Here is a 12,554-nt window from a genome sequence, read left to right as displayed (position 1 = left end):
CACCACACACAAAAGTAGGTCACAGTAACTTTTCATGCTCCAGTGATTATCTTATTTTTTTAAGTTAGCTAAATTCTCTGACAATGTTGTGGATAGAAACTTTGACAAAAAACTTTATTGGTAGATTCAACTTGGAGGGTATTTATCATCTTGGGCAAAAGTAGTTCATAGTCACCTACTTTTCTCTCACCAGCAAGTATATTATTTTTTATATGCCTGTCATAAAGCAGAATTTATTTTGTGTAATAGTTTCCATCTGCCTATCTGTTAGAAGTTTTTTTTTACACAGTAACTAAAATTGTCCCATTGTCCACCATCTGCAGTTACACAACTTTGTGGATGGCTTGCACTTTTGGTAAGGAAGTAGCCTATCAATTTTGTTGTCAAAATGTAAAGGTCAAGGTCATGGTGAATGAAAGAATAATTTTCCTGCACAATAATCCATATTTACCAAAATTCATATATGACTTACAATTTGAATATTGTAGAACATTATTAATTTTGGATTCCAAAAGTCGAAGATCAAGTTCAATGACTGAAAAAAATCTTTCCACATAATATTAGTTCTGTGTTACATATGTGCACCAGACGTTGTTTATGGCTTGTAACTGACCTAAGGAAGAAGCCTGTAAATTTGGTATGAAAAGGTCAAAGACCAAGGTCTCTGTCACTGAAGGTAGAAAAATGGTTTCTACACAATAACAAAGACCTGAACCAAATTTTGTGGATGGCTTTCACTTGGGGTTTGCAGGAACCCATTCATTTTGGGTTCAAAAAGTTGAAGTCAAGATCACTATGATTGAAAGAAGTGGCTTCTGCAGAACAATATTTGGTAAATACATGTAGGACTATTAAACCCATGGGAGGGGGATGTAATGTGTTGTTGATGGTACTCACGATGTATTTTGCTCAGTTTTTCTGACATGGTTGTATGTGCATTTACAAAGTGATGTCAAATTGAGCTTGAATGTTTTGACAGTGTAATTTCTTTCAGAACACTTCGTTTTCATGGCAAACATAGCTTCCTTTTCCACTGCTGTCATAATCTTCGTAACAGAAGAAATTAACTGATCCTAGCCTGCATGGTTTGGTACTGACAATTTTCATTAAACAAATCACTAAATAGTTACATTCCAGTGGCTGTCAATTAAAATTAATATAAAACAAACTTGAAATGAGTTTTTTTAATAATGCATAGCTGCCAAGTGTCCAGTGTTTTCCGTATTTGTCCTGTATTTTGGAACTGAATACGGGTGTACATTTTTCTTGGGCAAAAGTAGTTTTTATTTTTAAAAAATAGTAAAAATTTCCTTGGAATTTTCAGTTTAGAATGGGTTCCATTCTGATAGAAATATATCGCATGTATATAGGAATACAGTTCTACAATATGATTGGTTCATTCTAAATCAAGGCTGCCATGTCTGTCTTTATCTGCCATATTGGATTTCGCAGTTACAGCTGTCACTGTATCTCATCTTCGTAGTATTCAGCTTCTAATCATGTTGAATAGGAAAGCAGAATATTCAGAATTTTCTCCAGGAAAGACAAGAAAGCAGATCTAGAAGGACAATTGTGCCATCTTCTTTAGATTTGTGAAACCGTCTAGTAAAGGAGAACACTTTACGTTTTGCAAATTGTGTAATGTGATTTTGCTATTGGGCATGGAGGTACCCATGAAATAAAGAGCACGAAAAAGCTAATGAATATCAGCTTGCTGCTTCATCATACACAACTCAGTCTGAACTTACAACATATATAAATACCAGAGAGAACCTTGATGTAATTCAATCAAAATTTGGTTTATTACATTTCTTTTAGAAATGAACCTTCCTCTTTCAGTTACTAGTGTTGCTGGCAATTTTGCACATGTTTTCCAGACAGTAGAATTGCAAAGGATTACTCTTATGCTACAATGAAAGCAGTTCAGTAAGAAAATCACACGGAATTGAGATCATCAATGAAAGTTGGTACATTGGAATTGATAATGATTGACGAAAAGAAAAAAAACAAGGTGTGGAAAAGGCTCCTATAAACAGCCTGTGTCTGTGTTGCACTCCTGCACTTTCTGAATGGGCACCCGAATGGAACATGGTGCCCATCCAGAAGGTACAAGTGTGCAACACATGCATCTTTGACATTAAATAATTATCTAAGGCACTGTCATACTTTACTGATGATTGTATATGTTGTAAATAGTTACATATGCATAAAAAATTTAAAACTCAGTATTTGTTCCTGAAAATTGGTAGTTTTGTCACAAGCAGTCAGTATTTTTGTACTTGAAGGTTGGCAGCTATGATAATGGGATATTATTTCAAATGGTCTTTAATGAATTCGATGCTAGATCTAAGATCACAATGTGTGCAAATGTGCATTTTAGTACTTCCCACAATGGAGGGTTAGACACTGCTTTCCTGATTGTGGCTTGGGAACTTGAAGGTATTTTCCCCTCAAAACATATTCATATACTCTCTGAATGATGAAGATACGTGATCTAAATGTTGAACAACATGCTTCAAAACAGTAACTTGCACTTTGCTATCAATAGCTGCTATCCTAATCTTATCATCACAGAAATGCAGTACTGTACCTTTCAGAGTTAAATCTGATTAAAGTTACATGATATAAAAGTTTGTTTCATTCCATTGTAACTGGATGATTCTTTCTTTGCACATTTAGCTTATTTTGAAGTTACTATTAACAACCATGACATTACCAGTTATCACATGCAACCATTACACTTTTAGCATGATCCTTGTGCTTTTTCACCATATTGTGTCTTATGCTTACCTGTATATAGATTATGCTATTTTGGTACAATAATAAAAAGCTAGTTAGTCAGTACACCAGTCTATACTTTTAAAGAAAATGGCACCACATGTTAAGTGAAATGCTTTATGTTGTGAGTTGTGGATGTTATTTGACAGAAAATGTTGAGCAGATGGATCTTTTCAAACATAAAAGCCCATCAGATCAGAAGAAATAACAAATCAACACCACTTTACAAACTTTAAAAGAAGAATTTGAGAGTAATTTAATACAGCACACTGAGCACATATTATGCTCATTGTAAAATTCCAGTTCACAATCATTCAGTGAAAGTCACACACATAGACAATTTAAAGTGAGTGCTGAATATAAATAATGTGTCTGTATATTTTGTGTTTGTATTCTGGTTCTAATCCATATGGATTTTGCCCTTTTTGACAAGAATTTTTACCAGCTACAGAACCAGGTTACTACCAAATATAAATGTATCATTTTCATAAATACAGTAATTCTGGTATGTAATATATAGATTAACTTTTTATGCCACAATTATGCTTTTTTAGCCACTTATAATAGCAATAATTACGCTTACATTTGTCGGGAGGTGGGTGGCATGTATGGATATTTAATTGCAGCCTGTGGCCCAGGATGGCTGAGTGGTTTAAGGCACTTGCCTTTACAGATCACTCACACATCTCACTTCTATCTGCGTGAGATCAGGTCTCAGCTAATATGAGAGAAGGCTTGCCATTAGCTACCTGTGGGTTGGTGTTTCTTCCCTGGGTTCTTCTGGGTTATTCCCCAAATAAACTATCTGTCATGTATAGCCTATCATGGTCTACAAAATAATAATTAATTGCAGCTCAGATAGGTATCATCACCTTTTCTGCAGTGTGTCAAGAGATTTACTTCTCAAAGTTTAAAGTGAGATAGATAAAAAAAATAAGTTTAATTTCTCAATAAATGAGTATTTTTTTACATGATAAATGAAGTAAAAAATGTGCACACTTCAATAATGCTTCTGTATTTATAACTTATCTTATTTTCCAAAAACCAGCTCGAACTCAGCCAATCATTGGGAACTCAACACCAGACATGATCAAGGACCACTTCCTCCCTATTGCAAAGAAATTGCGTGAAAATGCTGTTGCAGTGGAGCACAAAGAGAAACAACTGATGCAAGAGAAACACAACAGAGCTGCTGAGGACTCTGATTTTGAGGCAGAAGTACAGAAGGTAGGGTTGGTTTTTTTTAAATCTCTTTATTCTCCCATTTACTTATTCTCACATTCATCTTGTCAATGTTGTGTGCCCATAATTACTATCTCTTACAGGTACCAAGGTACCAATTCTTTCGCTGAAATTCTGTGTCATAGTGGAATTTCATTGTCTTTTCAAAATTTACAACAGTGTACTTGAAGATTTCTTAATTTGTATTATGCCAAGTTTACTAGTATTACTTACTGGTTTAGACAAACTAATTGTTAAAATACTTAAATGAATTAAAGACATTATTTCTCTCCAACTAGAAATTTGGTTTCCTGGTGAGGGACATCTATGCCTTCTACCCACTGCTAATCAAATATGTAGACTTGCACCGCTCTCAGTGGCTGAAGAACCCCATGACTGCTGCTGAGGAACTCTTTATCTGTGTTGCTGACATTTTTGCCCTCTGGTCAAAATCCGTGGTAAGTAGAACACTTTAAGCTGTTATTTCAACATTTATTTTTGCTATGTCACTGTGTGTCTGGCATGTATTGTGCATCATTTATCAGCATTTGCTATTTAAGCTTCATCTTAAGAACCACTGGAGTGAAATTATTTAAAAAACAGTTTGAGATCCTCTAATTCAAAGAGCATATTTTTCCAACAAGAAATTCAGATAATCTCAAACTAGGAAGGGAAATAGATTTGCTATGTGAAACAAGACTGAATCAGTGTTAATATGAAATGGGAGTTTATTTAGGTTCTTTAATGAGGTAAGCTTGTATTTTATGCTATCTACTACTTCTGGTATTCATTTTAGCCTTGCGTGTTTGTTGTACACAGTGAAATGAGCAGAGCTGTATGATTAAAATTAGATCTTTGACAGTTCATTGGGGATATAATAAATAGCTATCTTGGTTAAAGATACTTTCAGTAAATCAAAACTTGTTTATCTGTGATAATTTGAGAATCTATGTTTTTTATTCTGCATGACATACAAAAAGTATTGTTTAAAAAATGTGTTGTTGTGGCATGTGATTGGTTTTCACTAAAATTCTTAATGGCCTATGGAGTAGTTGATAGGTTTTCCTCCTTGAGTGAAATCTTGCAAGTTCTTGTGGGGTTTAGTATTACTTGCACTCAGACAATGCAAATGTGGTCTTTTCAGTACTGTTTCAGTATAAATGCAAATGTTTCTTGACAAAGCCACAAAAAGAAGATTGACACATAAAAAAATTTCACAATGTTTATCAAATTGAGTAGAAATGAACTTTTACTGATAGGTAAGTAGAAAAATCTACATTTTGTATAGAAATAAACTCATAGAGATAGGTAAGTAATCAAATTCTCTTTTTATAGAAATAAATGCTATCCCATGTTAACCATGGCTAACCAAATTCATACAGCATATACCATGAAATGCTAACCATGGCCATCCAAATTCATACAGCATATACCATGAAATGCTAACTATGGCTAACCAAATTCATACAGCATATACCATAAAATGCTAACCATAGCTAACCAAATTCATGCAGCATATACCATGAAATGCTAACCATGGCCATCCAAATTCAGCATATACCATGAAATGCTAACCATGGCCATCCAATTTCATGCAGCATATACCATGAAATGCTAACCATGGCCATCCAAATTCATACAGCAGATACCATGAAATGCTAACCATGGCCATCCAAATTCATACAGCATATACCATGAAATGCTAACCATGGCTAACCAAATTCATACAGCAGATACCATGAAATGCTAACCATGGCCATCCAAATTCATGCAGCATATACCATGAAATGCTAACCATGGCCATCCAAATTCATACAGCATATACCATGAAATGCTAACCATGGCTAACCAAATTCATACAGCAGATACCATGAAATGCTAACCATGGCCATCCAAATTCATACAGCATATACCATGAAATGCTAACCATGGCCATCCAAATTCATACAGCATATACCATGAAATGCTAACCATGGCCATCCAAATTCATACAATAAATGCCATTAAATGTCAACCTTAGCCATCCAGATTCATATAGCAAATGTCATCCAATGTTAACCATGACTTGCAAACTCATATGGTAAATGCCACCAAATGCTCACCAAAGTCAACCAGCTGCATACAGTAAATGTCATCAAATGTTCACCATGGCCAACCAACTACATACAGTAAATGCCATCAAGCATTAACCATGGCCAACCAGATTCATACAGTAAATACCATTAAATGTCAGCCATGACCATCCAGATTCATACAGTACATACCATTAAATGTCAACCATGACCATCCAGATTCATACAGTACATACCATTAAATGTCAACCATGACCATCCAGATTCATACAGTATATACCATTAAATGTCAACCATGACCATCCAGATTCATACAGTACATACCATTAAATGTCAGCCATGACCATCCAGATTCATACAGTACATACCATTTAATGTCAACCATGACCATCCAGATTCATACAGTACATACCATTAAATGTCAACCATGGCCAACCAGATTCATACAGTAAATACCATTAAATGTCAGCCATGACCATCCAGATTCATACAGTACATACCATTAAATGTCAACCATGACCATCCAGATTCATACAGTACATGCCATAAAATGTTCACCGTGGCCAGCCAACTGCATACATTAAATGCCATGAAATATTAACCATGGTCAACCAACTGCATACAGTAAATGCCATCAAATGTTAACCATGGCCAACTGAATTCATACTTAAAATGTTTTTCTTAAGCAACCAGTGAAGATACTGATCAGGGTTCAACACTAACACAGGTATGCTGGCCCGTGGACACCTGATTTTCTGAAAGACCTCCACTTTCCTAAAGCTGGGTGGTCCATTGGGCCTGCTTTTTTAAATTGTTGATATTGCAGTTTTATCTGATGCATGTTATAGGATTGTATAAATCTTTCTTTCGATTATAAATATGTAGAACATGGCAAAAATTGAAAGTGAAACGAAGTTAAAACAAAGCAAACACCATGCCTATGCCATTAAACCAAATTATTGTCATTTGGGCGCTTACCATAAATTGTCATTTGGGTGATTACTTTGTTAATCATGTAAGAGCATCAAGCATTTAGGCAATTGACTTTTTGTTATGTGGTTTCACGTGTTTGAAAAATATGGAGATTTCTTAATTTTTTGGTGATGTCTCTCCACCACCCCACCCCACCCCAAGACAAGAAACTTGAAATACAACATATGTATGATAAAACCAAAAGCAAATGAAAATTTCAAAATACCTGGAAGCCGGAATTTCCATGGCTAACTCGCAACAAGGAGAAGGATGAGATGACATGTTCACTTTGTTCTGCGCATGATAAAGTCAGAAACATTTGTAGTTGGCTGCAAAAACTTTAAAATTGGTAGTCAGAACCCATGACGCATCAGTGAGTCACAAAAGGAATAGCTTAAGAGAGAAATGTGTGAAGGCAGTCCCTGGCTTTTCTGAAGGTGAGAAGTCAGTTATGTTGTTAAATAAGGCACTCTGAAAAACTAATTGTCATGTTTAGAAATGCTTATTTTGTCGCAAAACTCATATACTGACAATGTGAAATTATATGAGTTGGACAAGGTTTGGAAATGGGCAGTATTGTTAGAAATTCATCAGGGCTATTGCCGATACTCAACGAGTCAGAACATGACCATATCATTTCCTCCAGTCAGTTTTTGTCAGTTATTAGTGATGTCTCAACTGATACGTCTAACAAAGAGGCTGAAATTGTGTAAATGTTATTAACTTTCATTTTATACTATTGAATTTAAACTATTAAACCAGAAATTTAAACTATTAAACCGGAAGCTTAAATTTAAATCCATTCCATTTATAATATTGTAAACACTTAAACCACCAATTTAACTTTAGATCCATTCTAGTTTATTTAATTTTGTTAATAAATATGTTTAGTATTTCTTCTTAGGTTTAAACTCACTTTATTGATATAAAAAATGTACCCAATTATACAGTGAAACCATCAGTCATGTTATAATGGGCCTTGTGTCAGAGAGATATGAGAATGAATGGTGAAAACGATTGTTGCAGTGGGAATGGATGGTGCATCAGTGATGTTGATGTTGCTGATGATGATGATGGTTTTGATGATGATAACACATACCAAACAATAGTTGTCAGCTTTACAAAACAATGGATATAACCTGTTGATGAATTAAATGTAAACTGTAATAAAGTAACTTGTATGTGTGTTTTATTTTATTACACATTTTTTCAGTAACTAAAACCGTTAATGAGAAGGACCTTCTGTCAGTAAGAAGGACCACCAGTTGTTAAAAGCAGGTAATTCTGCAGGCTTCCTACTTAAAAAAGTTAGTGTCGAACCCTGCTGATAATTGTTTGTTTGATTGTAAATTTAAAACATGTAACTTGCCCATATGATAGTCCTAGTGATTATGGTATAAATAGATTGTCCTTGTATTTAGTGAAATGACAGTATAGATCTCAATGTACATAATGAAATTGATACTGGTGATTGTGGTAATAACAATAATTTGAACATTTGTACAAAATTAGGACTTGTAAAGAATGGTTTAAGAATCACCTCATTGTAAGAAATATCTTGCCACAACTTGATGAGATTAGGCTACTGCTAAACCAGAAAAGACCTGTACATATTCTTGGTCTTTGTGAAACATTTTTGAACACTCAATATTAAGGATAGATTACTTGATGCAAAAGGGTATCAGTTTGAAGGGAAAGATAGGGATGATAAATAGGGAGGGTGATTCTTACCTGTATTTCAGACTCCATTAAATATGAAAGACAAAATTATCTTGAAACTAAACACTATCGTTCGATGTAAGTTCAACACAAAGCATGTTCTCATATTCTGTGCCTATAGGCCTCCAAATTCTAATCTTGAGTGGGTATTTGAAAATCAAGTGCAAAATGTTGGTGGTGGGTATGATTATGAAACAATAATGACTGGTGAGTCTAACATTTTCAACCAAAAAATCTTAAGAAGTGGCTAGACTGTTAACACATTAACCCCTGGAGGTTTTTGTCATTTTCGCCTGAAAATCGAGTAGGAAACACATTTTGAAAGCTATTTCTGAATAGATCCTATAACACCAAATCCCAGGTGATCTTACAATAACTTACTGCTTAGTTGTGTTAGAAACATTGTTTTTCATTGGCTATTTGGTATTTGGCTCGCGCATGAGCAGAAGGGTAAAAGTTGGATTTTTTTGTTTGTTTTGCTAAATGGAGCCATTATTTTTATATCGAGACCACTCTTTATTCCAAATGCCCATCTTATCCTACTTTTTGCAAAGGTTCATCTGTTTGCAGTTCATACTGGTTTGCCTTAGATCTGAGACCAAAAAGTCTAAAATCCAGACACAAAATCAGATTCCGACCACGGGCGAATTTTGGGTAGAAAAAAATCAGGTCCAAAACATGAGGTTTTTTATCTGTATTTTGTAGTGCAACTAGATATTCCAGATTATTTGGTATCATTGTAGAGCTACATCTGTTACCTTTTTATAATCCCACCCACTTCAGTGTATCATGCATGACCATGATGCTACAGAGCTTGGCAGTAGGCTAATACCTCTCAGGATCATGAAAGTTCAGCACTAATTGACCACATCAGGAAAATAATCTAAAAACATGCATGTGAAGTATTTTTACCTGTGTTTTGCAGTAAGTGACCACTGTCCTATATCTATCACTAGACATGTTCCTAAACTTACTGTTAATCAACAGCTTGAAATAAAATACAGAGTTTCTCAGTTTTCATGAAGAAAACTTCTTAATACACCGCTCCCTCGAAAACTCGTGCCCGGATAACTCGCGATCCCGCTTATAACGCAGTGTTCATCTTGGCTCCTGATTTTTCCAGAGAAAATGTATTTAAAATATCTTTAAAATATGCTGAACGTGAAAAAATTACGATAAGAATTGGTAAATTAAACCTTGATACATTGCTCGTTTTATCATTGAAAATGGTGATTAATGCCTGTAAAAATATAATCCATATTTTGAAATTTGCAAGTTCTTAATAAGAATTAATTTCAGAGATCTCGAAAATGCTTAATTACGCATATTTGGACGCAATTTTTGATCTGGGACACAGAAAATCACTGAGGCGGGAGTCCTCCGTACGCATGTAATAGGTGCGCGGGAAAATTCAAAGATTTGCCAGTCCTGCTTCAGCCACCTGCTTTGTGGGAAAATGTGTTGATCAGTTAACTGTGCTAATATTTACAATGACATAATTCAGTGACTGAAAGACTCCTTGATGTACATACATATTGCCATTTTATAAGAGTACATAAAAAAAGAACATGATGCAATAGCTCAGCGGCTAGTTCAAAGGCTTTGACTGGCGGCTAGGTGAGAAAATGTACTGATATTTAGTGATTGAATTCAGAGGCAGAAAGACCCAGTTTTAAAATCCTAGTGAGACCTCTGTTAAATGATATCATATATTATGTAAGTTTTTATGATAAATAGTTGTCAGTATACTGTAAATAAGTAGTCTGGTGAAATAGCGATCAATGAAAACTTCTGGTAAATGCTAACAGGTGGCAACAGAGAATGAAATAAACGTCTTACTGTATGAAAGTCACATTCTAATCCTTTAATTCCGTTTCAGCGTAAACATTATAATTGCAACATATTCTGTTCATTGAAAACATGAAAGGAGTAAATCAACCATCACATCGAAACCCGTGAGTACTTCTGTGAGAACTTAATTACATGTCGGCTTTGTTTTGATCAACAACTTAGGGAAGTGTTTGTTGCATTAAAAAATCGATTACAAGAGACCTGGGGTGCTGGATTAAGGGTCTTGGAGCTGCCTTTGACGTAAAGCAAAACAGTAACAGAGACAGCGACGATGATAGTGACTTCGAAGGTTTCAGTGAAACTGATGTCATTAATGCCTAGGCTGTTTGGGAGAAATTTGTACAGACTCATGGTCCTGAGCCCCACAGCCGAATACATGTCAGATGAAACAATAATTAATTCTGTAACATACAAATTTGCAGCAGAAGACGATTCTAACTGGAGTACCACAAGTGTTGAAAGTGATGCAGACGCAGATGTTGCACCACCTCCCCCCTCTGCACAGGAAGCAATCAAATCTTTTGATATTGCCATAAGGTGGCTGGAGACCCAAAATGTTGACTACGTAAAGCTCATGCAGTTGAGAAGTCTGATGGATTTTGCTCGGTGGCAGAGAAACCAAGGAGTAACACAAAAAAAAATTAACTGATTTTTCCAAAAAGTGAATTGATATTTGTCAAGCGTGGCACAGATGGCAAGTATTAACTTGTTCTAATTTACGTTGTTTTAAATTTGTAGACCCATTAAATATGTTAGTACTGATTAACCCTTGTTTTTTGTTTTCCATTTTACTTCTATCGCATTCAAATCTATCTATCTATCTATCTATCTATCGTTCGATCGACACTATTTCTCTAAAAGAGTCGATCTTTTGTATATAAAAAAACGTCTAATTTGGATCAAACAATAAAACTAGAATGTATCCAATTCAACATAAAAATTAGTGATGTAGTACACAATGTGTGAAGTGGTACACATGTTAAGCAAACGGAAACCACGTGGAATAATGTTTTCGATGATTGCCTCAATATAATGTAATTTATCCTGAAATTAATGTTGCCCTATGAGGAAATAATAAACAAAGTACACCGTTATGAAGAGATATTTATTCACAGTTAATCTCAGCACGATTATAAAGTGAGTATTCAACACTATAATCTGCCTACCCCCTCCCCCTTATTTTTCCTTTATGTCGTCGATCACTTTATTGGTTTTGGGCTTATTTTGTAGGTCCCTTGATAACTCGCGCCTCACTTATAGTGCGGTCGATGTTTCTGGACCCTGATGTGCGCGAGTTATCGAGGGAGTGGTGTAGTCTGATGTCTTTTATTGATGCTGCTAATCTTCCAAATGTCATTACTGCTTTGGATGCATGGTACAAACTTTTTATTCATCTATTAGGACAGTCATGCCCCATGTAAAACCAAGTATGTTAAACATGAGCTTGAACCTAAACGGATGACCAAATGGGTATAAGTACCAAGACACAAAAGAGATACATTTCGAAAAACTGTAAAAAGAAATGGAAAAACATAGCAAGTGGCCAAATACATAAAGCTAAAAAAACAGTATTATAATCAAAGTATTGAGAGTTCTATCAATACAAGCACATTATGGCAATATCTATAAAATTTAGTCCCAGCCCAAAAATTCTTATGCCAACCTAATTAGACTATACTGGAAGACTCAGCTACAAGTTTACATAAATTAGCAGACATTTTTCATCCATTTCTTTGTGAACACAACAAATCCCAAAAAGTTTCTCAGTTATATAAATGATAACATTCCAGCTGATCCTTTTTTAAACAGATTTCTATAGGTAATTAGTAATATAAGTGAATATGATGTTTAGTGTACCGTTATGTTAAAAATCTACTGGGGACAGCTCCAGTGGCCAAAGTGATTAGAGCATCCACCTCAGATGCAGGATGTCCTGGGTTC

General features: G+C 35.0%; 1 protein-coding gene across 8 annotated transcripts in view; it reads left to right on the top strand.

The window, feature by feature from the left end:
- The window catches only part of LOC149804420 (ryanodine receptor-like), a 538,410-nt gene that overhangs the window by 384,263 nt on the left and 141,593 nt on the right, over positions 1 to 12,554 (top strand). For all 8 annotated transcript variants that reach the window (XR_016415653.1, XR_016415652.1, XM_089940121.1 and 5 more), the window contains 2 exons: positions 3,827 to 4,005; positions 4,299 to 4,457. Coding sequence is in view for 6 of the 8 variants with exons in the window: in XM_089940121.1 (XP_089796247.1) it covers positions 3,827 to 4,005; positions 4,299 to 4,457 (338 nt within the window). In the remaining 2 variants the exon portion in view is untranslated. The remainder of the gene's footprint in view (positions 1 to 3,826; positions 4,006 to 4,298; positions 4,458 to 12,554) is intronic.

This window comes from Sinohyriopsis cumingii, chromosome 2 (assembly GCF_028554795.1).
Source record: "Sinohyriopsis cumingii isolate HCF-2022 chromosome 2, ASM2855479v2, whole genome shotgun sequence".
NCBI classification, from domain to species: Eukaryota; Metazoa; Mollusca; class Bivalvia; order Unionida; family Unionidae; genus Sinohyriopsis; species Sinohyriopsis cumingii.
This window is presented reverse-complemented; position numbering and strand designations above follow the sequence as displayed.